The following is a 22,217-nucleotide window of genomic DNA, read 5'->3' as shown; positions in this document are numbered from 1 at the left end:
TAATTCTCAGCAGATAAGAAGCCTCACCAACAATCAGCATTAATAATACTTAATAATTCTGCAATTCTAGGTCCTACATCCCCAGCTTCAAATAGAAAAACATTTAGATTTTAAAAAAGCAAAACGCAAACAACAAAAAAAATTCAACTTCCTCATTCTTTAACTGTTCAAATCAAATTCTTCCCAAAAGCAAGCACTTTATTCTGATCAAGGACAAGTGCAAGCATGACACTTAAAAAATCAAGGAGCACACTTAGGAGTTTTATCTAAGAGATTTTTACCTCATTGCAGAGCTGAAAGAAAGTAGTACCTAGAACCCACTACAAGATCTACTGCAATGTACATACCCCTTGATTTCTTGTTTTCTTGAATGTAACCAACCTTTGGTGTCTTTTCTTTTTCTGTGCATTAGCTTACATAAAATTACCTAGGATCTACCACAAATACATTAACTGTCTTCTAATACAGAAGAGAAAGAAGTGCCAGTGGTAATAGATTGATCACTGACAGAACACAATTGTTCTTTTTGTCTGAGGGGGTGTCAAAAATTCATGGATCTAACAGTAAAACAACTTCACAGAATAAAATGTACAGTCTAAATCTGAATGGCCAAAGCATATTCCAGTTAGGATAACCAAAATGCAGGTAAGTGCAGGTACAAAACCAGGTTCCATGCACAATTAGACAAATTGTGCATTCAGATGTGGGAGCTGCATAGGCTAAGATTTCCTATTTGCAATTACAATTTGGGTGGAACTCTAGTGTTCAGGGCTTTTTCAAGTGGACAAAGAGATCCTTGCCAAAGAGGAAATTTATGAAATTAGCAAGATTACTTAAGCAGAGAAAGAAAATACAGCCAACAATTTTTCCACTAGCAAAATCTTGTTACTGCAGGACAGGCCACCTACAGAAATCATGAAGCTTTGGCTCCCAGGGCTAGAAGAAATGGAAAACTGAATGGAATTATTCCTGGTGCCATTCTGGGAAAGGTGCAAATAACTATCTTCTCGTCTGTTGACTGCACTAACAGTGGCCCTTCTTCCCATTGCATGTTCACAGTACTTTGCAGGAACTGCTCACACAGCCCACCTCCTACTGTGAACAAAGGATTCATGAATTAAACTGAAAAGAGTAGTGAATCCAAACTCTTAGAAAAAGGAGTCCAAGTGTTTCCTTACAGACATCCTGAAGCCTGCTTGATCTCTAAAACTGGTAATAAGCTTGAACTATTTTATCAGTTTTATACAGTCTTCATTACTTTGATTTAGCACATCTGTAAGTGAAGAGAGAAGCAGAAAATTCCAAAGAACTGCAGTTTTGTTTTTACCTGGCATTGGCTCCTTTAAGGTCACAGAAGTGTGAGAGTAAAGCTTTCACTACATCGTTGCAGACAACTTTAACTACATCAATGTGACTCAGCCTCTGTCGCAGCTGCTTGGCAATCTCCCAAAAGTCTTCAGAGAGCAGCTGGTACAGCTGCCCCTCATCTCTGCTCAGTTGCCCATACCAGGACAGGATGTAATCTCTATAGCTGTAGTCAAACACTGAAAGGAGAAACAAAACAATAAATTGCAAAAACTGCAAAAGGACAAAGCACACCAAGATAGGAAAAATGTAACCCTTAACCCATCTCAAACACTGGATGGGCAATAGGCTTCACATCTACCTCTTACTGCAGAAAGTCAGGCTGGCAAGGTTACAGCAATCTGCACCTAACAGGTTACTGCAGGTCACTTTGCAAAGCAAAGCCTTTAAGTGGATTTACTCAGACAATCAGGTTACCAGCTACACACAAACCTCAGACTAATACCTGTCTCTCAGCAGTGCCTTTGGTTAGATGAACTATCATATAATTTGGCTGTGTCTAAAATGGTGCAGACTGAAGCCAGCTTTCTTTACATAGGAACTGAATAGTCTCCATTCCAAAGTCATGGCTAGAACAGGGAGATGGTAATGTTTTTGGATTTCCAAAGATATATACAACACAGAACACCACCACAGAAAGTACATTATAGGATCAGAGAGCTAAGGGAGAACAAGTGGATTAGTGAGACCACATGAACTTAAAAATGACGAAGCATTCCAAACCATACCGACAAGCAATAACAATATTACTGTCATTGCAAATCCCATGGCAACACTGTCTTCTACCATTCTGACTTTGCTTTTTGGCATTTGTGTGTCACCAGTTTTACTGATGTTTCACTCCAGCAAATGTCCCTAGAAGTCTAAGAGAGCAGGAGCTGTTCAGGGAGAACACATGAACTATTTAGCAGTTGCAACAAGATGGGGGAAAAGTTGGGGTTGTAAGAGTCAATTTGCGTCTACCAGATAATAAAAAGGAGGGAATAAAGTCATGTGCCTGGTAATTTGAGCAACTTATTTACTAAAGAATCTGGATTCAAACTTTCATATCAAAATCCCATCTCTTTTGTCAGTGTAAACCCACAGTGCAAAGTAATCAAAAGACTCCAGAATTTCTTACCTTCCACTTTGATAGAAGCTGTTTGTTTGGTAAATTATATAAATTATGAAAATCTCCCTGGAACTGGCAACAGTGAACTAATAGCATATTAATAGGCAACAGCTTAAATATTTTCACCTGCCTTTTCAGGCCAAACTAGCAAACCTCAACTAACACAACCTTGATGAAAACATTTCCAGAGAAATGGCTAAAACTGATTAAGGTTTCTAGTCAAGTGCTTCACAAACTAGCTTCCTCAAGTTTATAAAGAAACTGAATCACTTCAATGAGTATGTTGAAATATTAAAAGCTTTATGCTAAGTCACTTCAAGACTTTCTAATTAATAATTCAGAAAAAATTCCGCAGTTCAGTAAACAAATATATAACAGGTTTGATGATTTTTTTTCCTAATCCAGGAGAGAAAAAAGTATGCAGAGCCAAATAGCAGGATAGGAACTTCCAAAATCCCTTTCTAAAATAGATTAAATATTTCACTGAAAACTCTTACCCACAAATACTACAGAGTGATAAAAACAGTTATAAAAATAGTTGTCTTCTGATAAGCAAGCAGAGGAATAATCTGTTAAGACACCACAGAACAGAGGAAACAGCATTTTAAAATCTGAAGTTCTATTGCTTATCTCAAGTCTTCTGACAACATACACTTTAAGAATCTATTTTTCCACAGCTGTCCCCATGTCCTTCTGCAGCCACCTTTTTTGTTATAGCTTAGTTACTCTCTTCTGTTGCAAGGTCCGAAACGCTGTGGAAAGCTGACCACAGCACAGATTCTTCCTTTTCATTTAATCCATAAGAGACCAGTAATTTCTCAAGCATGCTTGCAGCACACTGCACTGTGGCATTTTTTCATCAGCATCACTGGCAGGTAGTGACTATCCAGATTTTCTTACAGACACCCTCTCTATCCTTTGCAAGGGTGCAAAGCAGCTCTTTCTTCAGCATCTTTTGCCCAAGAGGACAAGCCATGGTATGGAGTGGTGAAGTCTATTCAACAGAGCTCTACAAAGCAAGAGCACAAGGGCAGAATGTGCATCCTGATCCCTTACAGACATATTGTCTTTCAGAGAAAATCTATTCCTAATGATCATTAATTTATTAATTTTTAAATAAGCTATAACATATAATTTATATTATATAATTTCTATTATATTTTATAATTGTTATAATTCAATAAAATTAATAAAATAATTTATTACTTTTAAGCAACTCCACTCCAAAATGAGCTCTGTTTCCAGCACACTACATAATACATTCTTTTTGTTCCTTTTATCCACTCATGAATTCTGTCATATTCAATACAAAAGAGCCACAAAACCTATTGGCAATATCAAGCTAGAGACAAAAGAACATGAATCATCATCAAAAACCAACCATGCAACTATGAAATATTTCATTTGTGTTTAACTCTGCCAGTTACATACCTTCAATACCTTCAAAGGATTACACTGCTTTAAACCCTATTTTTCTGCCCCCATGCTTTACAACTCTCATGCTTTACATGACTTCTGTAGCTTCCTTGTCACCCTTCCTGCATCACAACAGTGCTGTTCTCTATAAAATTCAGGGTTCTTTAGAGCCCAGCATGTATGTCCAAGTGAACAGTGAGACAGCTTTTAAACAAATAAAATTTTAGCAGGACACCAGCCACAGACACAGCAGCCAGTTTAAGACTGGGTAAGACACTGCCTTGTGTCATCCTGGCCTTGGGGTGCAGCTGCTGCTTTCATTTCATGCCCAATGATGCAGCTGGTGCCTTTTCAGCACTCTAAGGAAATACAGAAAACAAGTATAACAAATTTAGAGAGCAGCTTGCTCCCTTCAGAGAAGAAATCTGCTCATGCATCTATTCTCATTATTTTTATACTACATGTTCTCTAAAGCACTGAAAACAACAGTCAGACGACAAGGAAGGAATAAAAAAAGAAGCAGAACATATTCAGGACAGAACCTTGCTACCGCTAAGTCATCCGCTACAATCATAAAACAAATCTCTTCTGATCAAATCAAATGCAGTGACCACAATGAGTCTGGTGCAAAACTGTAGAAATTTCTACTGGGTTTCCTAAATTAGTTCAGAAGAGCCAATTCCCAAGTTATTACAATGTGATTAAATGCCATTCCCATTGAAATTGAAGTTAAGTCTGCTCAACTACTCTTTTTAAACACTGTAAAGTGGAACAGTGTTGGGAGTAGAGAGCCAGAAGCTTATGTGGAGGTTCAGTGAGGACACCCCTCTAGACCCTTCCCTCATTCCTGCACATGTTCTACAGTAACTGCTATCCCTTTTTCCACATTCATGCATTGAGAGGTTCAGTGGCACCACCAGGGTCTGCAGGTCAGACTGGTTTCAAATCTGTAATTTGCAGAGCTTCACACTAGACAGTTTTTATATTGCTAAGATTCATTATACAACTTTATTAAAAATAACAAAAATCTGAATAACAAGGATTAAATGCCTACTCTTTTTTCTCAAAGCAATATTAAAAAAACAGAGCATAAATATTCTATGCAAATGCAGACAGACTTCCAAGTTTCAACAAGAAGTAACAGTCCTTTCCTGAAAACCCTGGAGAAGCCACAACCACTACATTAATTTATAGTTAAATCCAAAACTCTCCTGTGACTGTATGAACAAATGAAACAAAGGTACAGCTACAACACTGCCTTGAGTTATTCTAGAGCAATAAGTATTACAACCCATAAAAGAGAAATACAAGGGTAAAGTGAATTGTGTTAGGATCCTGTAGGAAGAAACCACCTTCAAAAAGCCAAGAATCATTACCAGAATTCTGTGCTACTACAACACTAGATCTAATATGCATGATGGGGTTATAATAAGCTATACTTTTAGAAAAATTCTTTCAATAAAAAATAATAGGAAAAAATTATAGACTATACCACAGCCAAACCTGTCAAAGTACTGTTCTAGAGAAGTAAATGCTAAATGCTTATTTACTTCTTACAGCCACTACCTTTTCCCCTTTGGCCAAAAGCCAATTCAGACAAAAAAAAAACAAAAACCAAAAACAAACAACAAAAAACAATGACAAAAACCTGAAAGAAAATTTAAAACCCCTACATTAAAGGTGGGTTTACAATTACTAATAAAATTACTAATAAATACTCTGAATATTCAGTTTTATAATTTCCAAGACATAAGCATTAAAATTGAAAGAGATGAAAGCCATTTTTCAATTATTGTATTTTAAATTTCATTAAGTTTTAGCTATACAAGAGGATGAGGTTTTATGCTTATTAGCTTTACTGAAGTTTCTCACAACTGCTAATTCTTTACTTAGACCATGGTGTAAAAGGCTGACAAAATGATGCCTAAATGCCAACATTTCAGTGACTATGAACTAGTAATAGTGGTTTAAAGATTTCAGTGCTCTTCTAAAGTTTGTGTTTGGAAAACCACAAGCATTTCTTGGCTTACTTCCATATTCAAATTCTATGAAACTGACAGGTTTAGTAGGCTAGATGCTATCATTGTGCATGGATGGATTGGTCATGTGCAAAAGGAATCCCTGATGGTGTCCCAATTCCCCAATCTTTAGTTCATTTTTATTAAAATTTTCCTGGCATTTGTGTCTTTACTGGTTTAATCTGCAGAAAAAAAATATGAAAATATATAAACAATGCATAAAAATGTGTTAAAAATATCTAAGAAACTTAGTAAAATAAAATCAGACAAATTTATGTCCAAATAATTTCTGGACCCTTTGCCAAGAGTTCTTAGCTTCAAGTGTTTGAATCCCAATAGCACAGAGAACATAAATTCAAGTTGGTTTGCTGATATTGTGAACCAAAAAAAAAATTGTTTTGAAAGTTCTATTGAAAAAAAAAAAAAATAAATAAATAAATTTTAAAAACCTACCAGCTTTTCAAATAGAGAGCAGCAGGAGCTCTTTTTCTAAATGTCAATATGCATATATTAAGTTGGGAAATGAGACATAGTTTCTCCCAATCTTTCTATAAAGGGAAGTACAACCTTACATCCCCAACAGATTTAGATCCTAAGTGATCAACACAGATAGGCAAGATCTAATCCATAGAAAGAATCTAATTAAATACCCAAAATATTTCCAAAAAGTTCACCTCAAGGCAGGGTTGAAGGAAGACAACCCACTCCAAAAGAAGAGATGGCTCTCCAGCAGGAAATATGTTAAGATCTAAGAAGCAGGTGAATTTTCACAGCAGAACAATTTCAGCAGTAGAGCTCTGCCAGGATTTGAGCTATGGCCTGTACTTTTCTACTTACTCAAAAATGACCCAGTGAAGCAGCTAAGTGATATGAAGACCATTCTTCTTGGCACTGCTAAAACTGCAGAGACAAAGACTGACTGTGAAAAACAACAAAAAGACCGCAGGACTTGGAGCAATAAAAGCAGAAAATGAAATTCAGTTCCTGGGAGGCCAGCTACCCCCCAGCAGATCATTCTCCTGGCAGCTGCAGCCTCAACCCAAGCAGTACACACTGTGCACAGCAGCATCAGAGGGACTGAGCACAGCCTCTCTCAGGAGACCTCTTACCACACCACTGCGTGCATGGAATCCAGACAAGCAGCAGGTAGCACCAAAGAGTATTTGTAGAAGCGGCTTATCTTCTCTTTTTGTAAGGTAAACGAAGGTCAAACAAAAATCAAATCAATCTCTCAACAGAAAGCATGAAAAGTACATATTTCTATGTAAGCTATTCAAGTACTACCAGCTAAAAAGGAGGCTTGACAACTAAAGGCCTTTTCTTTCTGCCATGCTCAAGAAGGAAAATCTTTGTAACCTTGCACTTGTTCTGATTTTGAACTCTTAGATTTCATAAGCCACAACACACTGTGGCAGGGCTAATTCACAGCTTTCCCCCCCCCCCACCTTGAATCTACAGCTAAGGCAAGTATCCTATTATTCATAATGAAGCAGCACTCTAATACACTGCTCTGCTCTTAATGGAAAATAACAAAGGCATTTAGGGCAGAGCTGTGAACCAACATATACAGAGCTCCTTCTTGGTGGTGTTTAGTGTGAGGCACACTGTAAAAGGATGATTCCCAACAATTTTAGTACAGCAAGACAAGCTGTATAAGACACAGACAACTATTATCAGCCAGTGACTATCACAGGAAAACTATCTAAACATCTACTAGTTATTGAAATAAGACTGATGGTTGGAACAGAAACATGGATGACTCCTTCAGTTAAACCAAAGATCTTTACATTAACAGACCATGATGGGAACATCAGGAAAAACGCAGTAAAGCAAGGGGCAGCTTGAAGTGACACAGACCCTCAGGTGAAGCACACCAAACTCAGAGAGAAAAGACCACACAGCCTGGCTATAACACCAGCAAAAGCATGGCATGACTAACAGGCAGCTCTGGAGGGGGGCAAGGCCAACTTAATTACACAATGATGAAACAGAGCTGAAGAAATCAGAATTAACCAAAGGGCTGTCTCTTCACATCCAGCAACAGCATTTCTGACATCAGATGACATCATCCATGCGTCTCAAAGGTAATGTAAAAAGAAGTAAAATCTGTTAAGGGGAAAAAGAAAAAGCCCAGACAAAAAAACCCACATCCTAAAATCTCAAGAAGCACTAAGAGTCCAAACTGGTCCCCAAGACTGAAACCCCATTACAACTGAATGTCTCCTAGCTAAATGAATAAGGCTTTCTAAAGCATTTTTTTGAGTAGCACATTACACCTAGACAGCAAAAAGTTGTCAAAAATTCCTGGGACGACATTTATAAATGCTTTAATCCTAATCACTGCAAGATTGGAAACACAAATACAGATGGTATTTTTTATATTACTAGTAATAAAGTTTTATTTAACCACAAACTTGTGGGGGAAAAAAAAAACCAAAAAAAGAAAAAAAAACCCACCATTCACATCAAGACAACTACAAATTTCAGAACTGTCACAGGCAAGAAGTCCTGTCTATTTTCATAGAGACTGATCATTTTGTGCTAATAAAAAATAAACTATTGCTTTTGGGATTGCATTCAGTATTTCAAAATGATTGCATTCAGTATCTTAAACTGAAGATGACTCAGTCACCTTTCAAACCAAAACCACTTTGTATGGTAGAGCAAAAAGTACAGCCTCATCTTTGTCAAACTGCAAAACAGAGAAGTTGGCTTCATCACTTAGGCCTGGAAGAAATAAAACAAAATCTGACAAGTTTGCTTTCCAAAATTCAGCGTGAGAATGGAGGGTAAAAGCTACTCTGAAAAAAAAAAATAGCAGAAAGGCATGAGCTGTCACAGCATAAGGTATTTAACTCTGAAAAATGAATCATTTAAGTATTAGTAACTTTCTTTCAGCCTGAGTAGGGATGGCCTCATGCATCCATCTCAATGACATAGGTAGGTAGTGCTCTAATTTTATAATTTTGCTACATACCCTGCTAACAGCTATTCACAAAAATAACTTCAAAAACATAACAAGGTGTCATAAGACAACCAACCCATTTAAAGCAATGATAATTTTCAAAGATAGTCTTAATTTATGAAAAATACAGGAAAAAGTGCTGCAAAGAAATCCTAAAGGAAAAAGTCTTCAAAATTAGATAAAATATTTACAAAAGGTTGATATACTCTATCAGTCAGAAATACAAATATTGATTTTAGATTCAGTTTTAATGGCAAGGATTGCACTAAATGGGAAGACTGTATGCAAGAACCTACAAGATTTCTCAGTTCAGGAAAACCCAGTCAAGAATATTTTAAGTGTTACCCCTTTGCTTTGTGCATAAGTATTAAGGACTATATTTCAATGTATTTCTGTAAAAACCAGCCACTACAATGACAAGATACCAGCTGAATAGCAAAAGCAACATCACATTACCTACTACAGTGGATTTCTTCAGCAGACTAAGACCTTGCCATTACATTTTATATCATGGAAGAAACCAGGGTCATATTCTAAAGTCTTGGAATATTGTGCAGTTATGGTTTGCTAAAAGGACAAGAGACATTCAGACTCTAACGCTCCTGAGACTCACCTTCTTTCAGTGCTTTATCCATATTGTGAGAAATAACCACTCTCCTTGATTGGATTGAATCATGAAAGCTTCCAGACCAATTACTCTGAAATTAAAACAGAATATATATCATAAGAGGAAGAAATAAACTAAAAGTTACAGAAGGAATAGAACTGGAATTCTAGGCAATAGTAATGTATCATTTGGTCTTTATGCAAATATTGTCACCTCATATGGTAAAAGAGAGGAGTGTCAATTGTCTATGAGGTTATTATACATTGTTTATTAAGTACATATTAATACTTGTGTATCACACATTGTTCAACTTGCAAAATTATCTTAAGTGAAGTTTTTTGGGTAGAAAGGGGCTGTATTCATTTGCAAGACAGTGCACTGAGAATAGGACATGCACGTAACAAAACAACTAGAACTCTTTTATTCTGTATTTTCACAGCAAATAGAACATTTTTATAGCCTGCTGTGACAATGGACTTCATTTATCCTTGTAAACTACTTTTAAAACAAAAGAGAAGCCTTTATATCTCCTTTATATCTCCTATTTGGTTCACATTTTTTTGGGCTTCTTTCTTCAAAGATACTTCTGGCCCTCTGCATTTTAAGCTGCTGTCCTACACAAATATTTGTCTTTATTGGAGTATTCACTCCCACAGTGTCCAAACAGGTGGGCGGATGGAGAAACATTTTTCAGGGTATAGATAAAGAACAGTGACTCATGATGTATTTATATAGAAAGGAGTATAATTCAAAACAGAAATAGAAACTGTTCCCACTGTCAATCTGCTTGGAGCTCACTCTACTTCCTAAGGGGAAAGCACTTCAGAAACATCCCCATCCCTCCAACATTCACCACACAGAGAATAGGAAAGCAGCAAAAACGTGAAGAAAAAACAGTTTAATGTTCTTAAAGGTAATATACTGTTATTTCAGCCAATTTGCAGGCTAATAATCTGTATTTTGGTTTAATGTTTTTTGTCTACTTCAGATGCGTGCATGGAGAGTCTAACAAAGTTCATCTAATAGAATCTAGATAAAGGAGTCTGTGCACTACTTTTAACAGTAAAATGAAGCTTTTCAGGCTCACTCACACCTATCACACAGCAAAGTGACTTGGAAAGGTACTTTCCATGCCTTGAGTGCCCCCCTGCCCACAGCTGATTTGTTCCACCTTTTGGATGAATGCAGCAACACTCCCTAGAGTTCTTCCAGTCACAATTCTGAGACCATGACTGTGGTCTTTGCGCTGATTTCTTCCCTCCTCCACAACACTACCAATGGCAGGAGCAGCAAGACTTCAGCACATTTGCCTCCATCTGCAGTCCCCCCTCACTATTAAGACTATAGTTAAAGAGGAGTGAGAACAGAGTATTTTGTGAACCACTCTAGATTTCCAAGCCCCTTTTTGATCTGACCACTGCTAAAAGCTTCAGCCATACCCAGCTAAACAGTAAGGAAAAGTATTTTTTCTCTTTGTAAGGTCACCTAACACTATTTGTAAGGCTCCAATACATCATCTCCAGCTGCTAATGTAATCACACTTCCTCAACACTGTTCAAAGCTGTGTTAATGCCAGTCACAAAATTATTTCAGGATTTTTCTGCTTTATCTGCAGCAGGAAGCTGCATTATTTAAAAAATTAAAAAGAGAAGACTCACAGAGACGTGAAATACCCCAAGTACTTTAGGGGAAGGGAAAACCCAATTAAATAAACTCACTCAGGTCTTTCTGTGAAGAAAGAACTCCTAAACACGAGCCAACAATCCTGACTCAAGATCCATGCTCAACACACTCCATTTTCCTTAACACTCATGCCAGCTTAGGTACCCTACAATCCTTCTGCTGAACTGAGTCCTACCTGCATGGAGATCAGTGACCTCAAGCTAACTTAGGCATCAACAGTTGCATCACATACATTTCAGGAGGCATTTTTTATGGCCTAAAGCATCAGTAAGTGCTCAAATGTAGTGCTCACCAAATTATTCCTTTCAAAACTAGTTTAAACACAAGTTAAAAAAAAAAAAAGGAAAGCAACCTTCAGAGGGGATCAGGGGATCTATAGTTGCAAGAAGTAGCTTGTTCCACTATTAACTTATGATTCTAGTTGGGTTCCTTCAGGATTAAGAACTCAACTTCAGGGAGACCTTACTGCTGTCTCCAACTACTGAATGACAGGATACAGAGAAAAGGGAGCCAGACTCTTCTTGCAGATGCACAGGACATTAGGAAACATTGCAACACAGGAAATTTCCATCACAAGACAAAACTATTTTAATCACGAGGCTGCTCAAGTATCAGAATAGGAGTGCTGACAGGCTGTGGGGTCTCCATCTCTCAATCTTCCTCACTCTCAGCAAGAGAGTGAACTAGATGTCCCCCAGATATTCCTTCCAACCTGAACTATTCATGATCCTTGATGACCCTTCAGAGAGCTGTTAATTTAATTTCATTATTAATAATATATCAGATCTAAAGGTGCCTTGTCTAAAACAAGTGATCAAACTCATTTTTTTCCCATTTTATGAACTTGCATTTAGCAGAACCAAGACTTAAGCCTTGTTAGTTTAGATTTGCTTTCAAAAAGTACTGTTTCTGTGACAATAAAAGTGATGAATTAATTAAATAAGCAGGCACTCCCAAGTTAGATGACATATGGCAGTAAACACCTTAAAAATAACAGTAACAACCTGGTAATGCTGATAACCAACATCTGTGATAACAGAAGGATTTCAGAAAATTCACAGTCCAAGCTCAGCTCTAACAGCTGAGAGAATGAAAAATACAGCATATTTCACTGAAAGACTTTCTTCCCACCCCTGACTCAAGTCAGATGCAGGGCATATGTAGAAAACAGTTTCAGCTAGAAAGCTTAGATTTGAATGTTTTCACATTTTTCTTCATGTCATTCATCTAAAGAAAAATGGTGCCAGGCTTCATGAAATAGTTGGCATAACCCTGACTGAGCCAAAAACATTTGTAAATGGATTTAACACAGTCAAAGCTCTAGTTTAGATGCTCTTTTATGCAGATTAAAACCTGGCATGTTCCTCTAAGTCCTGACTTGCGCTATCATAGCCCTCAATGATGTATCTTTTTTTAATTGGTGTCAAGACAATTGGGTTCCTGTCTGTAGATTTCATTGGTAAGTAATGACAGAAACCAGACTGAAACATAAATAAAACTTAACAAAAGGACTTGAAGGGGTAGGGGTGGAGAACATTTTGAATGTACATGCTAAGAATGAAGTTGCTAACAAACAGGGAGGCCTGTTTCCTGGAACTCTTCAAGTTTTCTTCAGTTTTGACTTTGCTTAGAGGCTGAAAAAAAAGGATGTGTGCATTTCCTGTAGACTTCTGAACAACACTCATCGTTTGATACTTTTGAAAACTATTTATGATGAAGAAAAAAACAGTCTGAATCGGTCAAGAAACAAAAAGGCTGACATTGAACCTGAAATTCTGTCCTAGGTTCAGTCTCCTACAGATTCAAAAATTAAGTAAATGTCATTTATTGGTTTAAACTATATAAGTGATTTTAAATTAGCTCTGAAGACAACAATAAATGTTAAATGAAAAAGAATTAAGAAATTATTTCAGCAACAATACTCAACAAATGGCAAAGCACAGAGAACACAGGAGTACTTTCCACTATCAAGAAATTCATTTGCAACACTTTGTATCAAATGCAATTTTTAAAACATAGCAGCAGAAAGCCAGGCACCTGCTACAGGCACACCACATGCAGCCTTACTCTGCCATGGAATTGAAGCCAGAAGCAGAGAAAAATTTACAATTATTCCTATTACATTAACTCAATTGCAACAAAACTAGAGCAGAGATCACAACAGATGCCACAATATAAACGGGCATTGTGGATAAGACAGTTTAATCACTGATCTAAAAGGGAAAGGCTGCATCTAATTCAGCATATAGAAACCAACCAGTTACTCATAGTTACTATTTCCTCCCACTGTTGCCCTATTAACTTTCCTCTTATCTTTGTAAAACATACATTAACATCAGACTGGACCTTGATAACAAAGAGTCACAGCCTCAAACAATACTTCACTGAACTCTTCATAAATTCATATTTAACAGACGTGGATAGATGTGTTTTTATCCACATATTACTTCATATAGATGTTCTTATCCCAACATTATTTCAACTAATGATGCAAAAACAAATTTATGTACAAAAGAGTTGATATTTTTTAATCTTTACTTATAGTCTATTTAAGATTACAAGGCATATATATATGTGTCACAGTCAGCATTAACAGATACCATAACTACCAATTTAAAAGTCAACATACTTAAAGCATGTTAATCCTATTATCTTAAGCATCATTATCTTGGTAATTATTTTATGATATCATCTCATTATTTCTACTAATGTAGTAGCTCCTAGAATATGTAAACTCTGTTTATCATATAGGGATCTTCAATCTTAGCTGTTTAAAACTGGTAAAACTGCAGCACTGTAAAAACTTCGTAATCAGGATAGAACTTTCTTCACTTGAGATTTCATAGAATATCAGACAGATAAGAATAAGAATATGAAAATGAAACATTTCTCGGGTACTACTTTCATTCCATAAGTACAGCTAAGAAATAATAGGTAAGCTAGCATTCAAATCACTGCTCAGCAAGAAATACAGCATTATCCTGTGCTGGAATTTTTAATATTGCCATCAAAATAAAGCCTTAAATGAATTCTCAAGGTACAGGCATAGCCCCAATTTACTGAACATTTCCACACTCTCCTCCTCTGTAAAAAGAAATGACAAGAACCTATGGTCTATACTTCAAGGCCAAAAGAGCCATATGGTATGAAAACTAAATTGCTGGCAAGCCAGAAAAGCCAGCACAAAATCATGCTTGAGTTGCAGAGTCTCAGCTTAGCAACCAGAGAGAAACTCCTGAGAGGCCTATTGATATACCCTCCCTGCACATGACTTTTTACCATACACACATTTTACAGGGTGTTCTGTTTTCAAGAGCACCACAGCATGCCACATGAACCATCATCATTCATTTTATTACCATTACCTTGTTCTGTTTCACTGTGCATATTTAATAGGGGAAAATGGTATAGAATGACTGGTCACAAAAACCTCCCATAGACACAACACAAATCTGTTCCCCTCATGACTACATGATTTCTTTATCTTTTTAGCCACTTGAAGTAACAGCTTGGGAGAGGATACAGTGTTCTATGTAACTGGCTCTTTCCTTAGGTAACTTCCGCTGCTGTGCTTTGCAGAGAGCAAGAAACCAAGACTTGGCAATACAAGAGAACTTGATGTGATTTTCAGAATGTTTCTGATACATGCCTACACTATTTTCAATGTCAAAGCATACCTTGAACGCAGGATGTCTTCACTCTTGACCTTATTACACAGGTTTTATAGCCACCCTTAGGATCTCCCTGCAAGAGACTTGGACAGCAAGATCTCTAGGAGCCCACCATCCATCCTTATTGACTCAGCAGAGCTTGGTTATCAGGAGAAATGAGCTAGCTCCCTAGTTATGTTTTGAATCATAGAACACTGTTCATGTGAGAAGCAGTCCCTACAAAGGTAAAAACAGCCCATTCACAGCAAAATATGAGATGTCAATCCAACACAAAGTTGAGAAAATTAAATGTCAAGAACAATAAAATGCAGAGCTGACAAAAAAGATCCAATGAAAGGAATCAGAAAATTCTTGCATGACAAGACAAGAAATCTCTAAATATACATGATGATGAAAAATGTGTGGAAAACTAAGTCTGCTCACTGCTAAGGAGTTATGGGACAAAGAAATGAGTATCAGAGTCTGAAAAACATTTAATTTCCTGAGGTCAGTCTCCTGTAATAAAGTTATCACTCCAAAGTTACACCTGCAGGTAAACAACATATGCAGTCCTAACAAAGTTCCAATTCTGAAAAGGCTTATAAATCCCAAATTATAACAGATGTTCCACAGATCCCTAAAAATAAACTGTACCAGAAATGCCCAAACCACAGGCCCCTGCTGAACTATAGCAGAACACTTGCAATTCATGCAACATTCCCTTAACATTTTAAAATATTCATGGAATTGGTAGAAATTGCTGAAATATATTTTTATTATTTTGATTTCATGACTTTCCTAGTAGTAAACTCAACCATATCAACAAAGGCTCATTATTGACCTGCCTATAAATGAGACAGAACTAAGAATAAATGCATGAGACTCTGAGTTCTGTTAAAAACGCACTAAACATATCTTCTCCTTTCAATCCAGAAACAGCCCATCAATTAAAAGACTGGCACTAGATCAGAATATCTGCTTGCAAGCCCAAAACAGTCTAAAGTGTGACAAAAGTGCCACAACCAGAGGCTGTTGTTTTTACAAAAATCCTGCAATATCAGAGCTCTAAATATCCCCTATGCAGTCAGAGAATGAGACAGACCATAGAAGATGCTTGGCTTTAGATTTAGAAAAACCCATAAATGCTTTTAAAGTCTTACTAAGGCATACAGATCAAAATTTGAAGGATTTAGGAAGCTTCTCCTCTCCCTCACAATTCCTCCAAACTATTTATTACCTCAAGAATTCTTTTGCATCCCACTTGAAATTTATGCCCACAGATGGCAACCCTTCCACTTTCCACAGGTGCTGGGGCTCCTCCAAGCTTACCTTCACATGCTTCATCTCATGGCAAAAGTCCAACAGAGAAGGAAAATAAAACTGTGTCCTTTCTCTCTGCTTCCCTTATGTTCTTCACAAAGGGCAGAGCACTCAGCTTGGCTACTATGACAAATACTCAACCTCAGTTAAGCTGCCATCACATTTGAAAGATTGGGACCATTTCCATTTCACTATACATCCTCCTACAGCTTGAATAAAAAGCAGTACTATGTTCCAGGATCCAGATACTTCAAAGACAACCTGATCCAATGAAAAAAAGCTTTACCCATGCCCCCTGCACTAATGGCAAATTCACAAAAATACGCGTTCAAGGATGGAACAAGGCTTTAGGAACATAAAATATGATCACATGTAGTGTGATTTGGCTTTAGGGCCAGAAAGGGAGAGTGTTACTTTACTCACGCAAAATTGAGAGCTATTAAACTGTAGTAAACAATAGTGACCAAATATGTCAGGAGATGAGTTTTAAAGAAATACTAAAGTAATTGACAACTGTTAATTGTAGGAAACTAAAGACAGGACATTAAAATCCATGTACCCTTTTCACTGGGAAAAAAAGCACATTCACTATCCTTCTGTTAGTGTCTCAGAAAGACTAGGTAGATCCTTTTTTATACAGAGTATCATTCACTTAATCTGAATTTAAAATACAGTACTTAAATCTAATAAACTAATAATTGTTTTTTGCATTATTTAAAAGAAGTTGATAACCAAGCTCTCTGTTACTTGAAGCTTTTGCTTTGAATCAGAGTCAAAACATTATGCTGAAAAGAAAACCCCATCTCGGCCAGGTTTTTGGCAGAGAAACAACTCACATGAACGTGGGAAAAGTTTTCCTTCCCCTTCCCACTAACTTGGTTAACATGGTTCTTCACATGAGTCAAAGCCATCTCCCTCTACAACCACACAAGGTAAAAGGAGTTTTGGAAGCAAACTCCAATTTTAAAGGGTTACATATGTTCTTACCCAGGGCCATCTTTGCTATGAACAAGTCCACTGGTACTTGAGAAGTGAAAATCCCCTTTAAAACAGACAAAACAGACACTCTCACTAAAGTACAATTGAGTCATCATGTCTTTCTGCAGTCTTGCATTTTGCTGTTCTCCACCACCACAAATCATCTTGTCCTAAAACAGCTCCTGCAAAGTGCTGAAAAATACCTGACAATAATATAATGTACAATTTCAAGGACTCATTCAATTCCAATTATTTCAATATCAATAGAAACTATTTACCAATATTATCAGTACCTGCAAGTACTTAAAGTATTAAGTAAGACCTTATTATGAGTTGCCTGTACACCTCTCTTCCAACAAAAGAGAGATTTTTATGTGGAAGCCAGGAGACTGCCCAGATAGTTTTTATGAACAGACCTACAGAAAGAATACATTGAAAGCACAATTTATCATAGGGATATAAATCACACAGCTTGCTTTGCAATTCTCAGCAGATTTCAAGTGTTCTTTCTGAGATACCTGACTTCAGAAGGAAGACTTGACCTTTCAAGTCGCAAAGGAGTTACACAAAAAATGGACAAAGCACAGCTTTATGTTCGAGAAGATTGCTTCTCTAGTTGGAACTTCAGGCAAAATGAAAGAAAAATATATGTAACTTGCTCTTCTGAAATCCAAACCTGCAACACTGCACTTCCTCACTTATATTCCTCACTTGCACGAACAGGTCCATGAAAATCAACAGCACTGAACTCTCACATGCTAAGTGGTAGCTGAATTGAGAATGTACAAAAAACTCCCTTTATTCAGCTCAGCATGAGGGACTCCATTCAACTCCCCTTTGAAGTTGGTCAAGAGTACTCCCACTAGCTTTCCAAGAGCTGAGTCTGACTACAACTAGAGTAAACACTTATTCCTGAATACTTACTATTTCCTCATTTGTTAACCCCAATGTGAAAAATCACACAAAGAATGAAAAGTGAATTGTCTAAATTTTGTACATACAACACATGAAGAGTGAGATGCCAGTCAAAATAAGGTTTTTACCTTACATTTTTTCCATTATTAGGCCAACAGGTAGTTCTTCCTTCTTCTTGAGGAAAAGAAAAAACAAGGCTGAAAAAAATTATAGCTTTACTGTCATACTACTACTGGCTCCCAGAAAAGACAAAAGGATCATAAGGCTGTATGAAAAGTATGAGAGTAACAACTGAATGACAAAAAAGCAGTGTAAATGCAAAAGGATGTAAAATTAAAAGACAAACTAAATTAGGAAGTTTTAGTGAATGGCCTACATTTCTCCAGGCTGCCTATCCAGACAATTTTATTTTCTTCACCTACATTTTGCTGAAGCTCCAATTAGAAAGTCTGCTACACATACACAAAATCATGTTCAGAAAAACTCTTCAAGAAGCTTTTCCGTCCTGAAGCCACTTGGTACCAGAAAGAAATCAATAAAACTATAAATTGAAGGTATGAGAAACCCAATTAAGATGCCTGGCATTACATCTTCTAAATAGAAAGGGTAAAATGACTCACTCCTTTTTTCAACATCCCTTTCATGTAAGTAAACTTTTGGGAACAGTGCAAAGAGGGAGGAAAGAAAAAATTGAATGGAGTCAGGGAGAGGGTAACAAAACAATCCTGGGAAAAGGATTCTAGCAGGTACTGCTGCCTTACCAGTGAATTTTAAATACCAAATTTCAATTCCCTTCTGAAACAACAAACACATCCCATAGAGCTACAATAAATGCAAACACTATAAATTAGATAACACAACAGCAGGTGTGCACTATTTATATATACAAATCCAACAGATGAACAAAACATCTTCAAGAGAAATGCACAGTAACACATCACAAAGAGAAAGTGCAGATGGTACAGTAGCAGAAGTGGCTATTTGTCTCTGGACAGTTCTACTTTCACTGCTGTTCTGTAGGCTTATGTTTTTCAGTAGGCTTACATTTTTCACAAAGGAGGAGACCTTTGAAAAGAAATTAATTTTTTTTTTCCTTCAAATGTTGGCTTCCCAAATTAAATTGGCTGTTTCACAAACCTGAAAGTTGCTCCTCATTGTGTCAGCAGGGAGATTTCGATTGCTAAGTTTATGTATAGATATGTTTGGTACTATGTAAAAGTAAGCTAACTCACCTGATGCTCAGATAAGTATAGAAGTACATAAATGCCACTGGAGCTATGGCATTGACACTGAAACTGAAAAATTCTTGTAAATCTCAAAGGAACAGGAATTCTTGTTTTGATAATCAATTGATCCACTTACATATTTTTTCTGTTTGGTGTAACACAGCTATATTGCTAAAAACAAAAGCATATAGTCCTTTACTCGAAGGTGCTTATGCACCCAACACACATTTGTTACCTAGCACTCCTCTGACAAAATCCAGCTGAACAATCCCTAGCTGTACCCACCTTTTGCTTACCACTTGTGTGTTACACCTTCTTACTTCCCACCTTAACGCTCATACACATTATTTGTTCTTCACTTCCTTCAGAAAGTGGAGTATGATATTGAGTGTTCAAAGCAAAGAGGATGTTTAAAAAAAAATCTACCAATAAGACAAAATGACTATCAGACAGAGACACACATATATCCTAAATGCACCTTTGCAAGTTGTACTATTCAGGGAATTCAACAACCCCCAGCCAAATGATCCCTACGGGCAACAATACTCTGCCGCCTTCCATTAAATGCAGACGGGAAAAGCACATTGCTCCCAAACACAGGCTCCTTCTCTCCCTAGGTCAAAGAATGAAGGAATAAACCACTACTACAGGTTGTTAGCAATTTGACTGAAAAGACAGAAAGACAACTGTTTCAGCCAGTGATTTGTATTAGGCTCTTGCCCTGCCAGCACCCGCTGTGTTCTGCAAGCTCAGCTGCATGGGCTGCAGCCCCAGACACACGTGACAGCGCTACTTACTTACTGCCGAGAAGGGTACGCGTACCAAATGTAACAAACTGGGTTACCAGAACAGCCAGGCTGCACACCCAGGTGACACAAATTCCCTCCCTTTTCCTTTTCAGAGCGCCTCAGGTATCCTAACATTACTGAAGGGAAATAGCACTTACACAGTACAGTCTATTTATTGCTGCGGCAGCTCAAGTGCTAACACACCTACGAGCCACCGTGAGGGGCCAAGGGCTCCAGGCTGGAGCTGCCAGCTGTAACATTCAACACCACATCCCTGTGACCCATTGCAAAGCAGAAGTGTGGGCAGATTCTAAATTTTCAGCAGTATTTTTGCAGGCTCATCTAGGATTAGCTCCCAAGCACTGGATGATGGGGAACAGGGTTGTGGATGGGAAAAAAGTTTCCAAATACCTCGTGCTATCAGTCCCATTCAGAAGAACCCGAAAAAGACTAAGCTGTGAGCTACAAAGAGCTTGTGCGCTAGTACATTTTGGAATACGTGCAGAAAATGAAATTGTTTCCCTTTTGCATACAGCTCTGCAACGGCTTGAGTACAAAATAGCACTATGATAACACTATCTGAAGCTGTCCGACTTCAGAGAACGCATTAAAGGAACACTAAGCTGCCTCTTCGACCAAGTCTCTCTTTTACTAGTGACATTTCAATGGGAGGAGCAGAAAAGGATTTGAGACACAGCCACTGTGGAGTGAACACAGTGAACCACCTTGCGAGCATTCCCGCAATCCGGAGGTCTCTCCCGGAGCAAAGTGTTGATTTTTCCAGTGCGCCTGCTACCGTCCAATACAACTTTTGCCATTTAAAGCCCCGTCGGGCGGCAGAGCATGGGCAGGCTCCTGCGCCCGCGGTAGGACAGCAGGACACGGGGTTCGGATGGCGCGCCGTTCCACGGCGGAGCGAGGGCCGCGCCACCCCCGCCCGCCGCCGGGCAGGGAGGGCGCGCCGCGGCCACCGCCCGCTCCGCCTGCTCCCCTCCCGCTACTCACCCCCGCGACCGGCCGGACCGGAGCCACGGCGGCGAAGTCCGGCGGCGGCAGGCGGCGGCGGCCGCGGCACATCAGGACGATCAGGGTGCCCAGCGCGGCGGCAGCGGCGGCGCAGCCCACGTAGAGGGCGAGGCGGAGCAGCAGCAGCGCCAGGGACGGCGGCCCGCCGCCCCCCGCCTCGGCCCGCTCCTGCCCCAGGTGGACGACGGACACAGCCAGAAGCCCCAGTCCCGCCGCCAGCACGAAGCGGGATGATCCGGGATCCTCGTCCTCCTCGTCTTCCGCCGCCTCCTCCTCGCCGCCGCCGACCACAGCGGCGGCCGCCGGGGCGCTGCGGCGGCGCGCCTCGCCACCGGGGCCGTGCGAGCCCAGCGGGCCGGGGGCGGCGGCCCCCACCGCCTCGGGCTGCCCGGCCGTGCTGCTAGCGCTGTCGGCACCGGGGAACATGCTGCTCCTGGCGCCGCTGGGAGCAAGCGCATCTCCCGCCGCGGCAGCCCCCTGCGAAGGTCGCCGCTCCCAGGGCCCCCCCTCTCCTCCTCCGCCGCCGCCGCCGCCTCCTTCGCCGCCCGCCGCCGCCACTGGCACCGCTGCGGCCGCCGGGGGAGCCGGAGCTCATGCCCAGCGGCAGGAGGGTGCGCGGCGGCCGGGCCGCTTTCTGGCGGCAGCGCTGCCCCGCGCTGGGCGGCGGGAGCCGAGCGCCGTGGCAGCAGCCGTGGAGGCCCCGCCGCGCCGCTCGGTGTCCGGCCGGGCAGGGGGCGGAGGCGGGGGCGGTGCCTGCCGAGCGGGCGGACCCGGGACATGTGCGCCTGCCGCACCGCCCCACGGCAGGGCCCGGCCAGACCGTCTAGTACCGTGTTGCGAGTCAGGGAACTCCGCCGTGGCGGGGTTGGAGGCGTCCCCGGGCACTGGCCAGGAAACGGGTAGGCTCGGACGAAGCGAGGGGGATCCCTCGCGGGCTGCAGTGCGGCGCTTGGCTCCGCCGAAAGCCACGGAACGCCTCCCCGCGACGGGGGCTGGGACCAGAGGGACCTGGCATGATCAGACCGGGTCATCGAGGCCCTAACCAGAGCTTGGGACAAAAGCCTTGGCGAGCGGCATCTCGGAGATCCGGAGTGTGGGCGGTATGCACCCCTCTGATCAGCCAAAGGAAGTCACAAATAACTGGATTGA

General features: G+C 39.8%; 1 protein-coding gene across 1 annotated transcript in view; it reads right to left on the bottom strand.

The window, feature by feature from the left end:
• Positions 1-21,291, bottom strand: part of SNX25 (sorting nexin 25) — an 83,231-nt gene extending 61,940 nt beyond the window's left edge. Inside the window, exons 1-3 of the mRNA XM_066548332.1 lie at positions 21,048-21,291; positions 9,489-9,573; positions 1,328-1,544 (exon numbers count right to left, since the gene is read on the bottom strand). Of these exons, the coding sequence (XP_066404429.1) occupies positions 1,328-1,544; positions 9,489-9,573; positions 21,048-21,119 (374 nt within the window). The 5' untranslated portion in view covers positions 21,120-21,291. The remainder of the gene's footprint in view (positions 1-1,327; positions 1,545-9,488; positions 9,574-21,047) is intronic.
• Between the last annotated feature and the right edge of the window lie 926 nt (positions 21,292-22,217).

The sequence above is a fragment of the Molothrus aeneus genome, chromosome 4 (assembly GCF_037042795.1).
Source record: "Molothrus aeneus isolate 106 chromosome 4, BPBGC_Maene_1.0, whole genome shotgun sequence".
NCBI lineage: Eukaryota > Metazoa > Chordata > Aves > Passeriformes > Icteridae > Molothrus > Molothrus aeneus.
The sequence above is the reverse complement of the archived record's forward strand: the minus strand, read 5'-3'. Positions and strand labels throughout refer to the sequence as shown.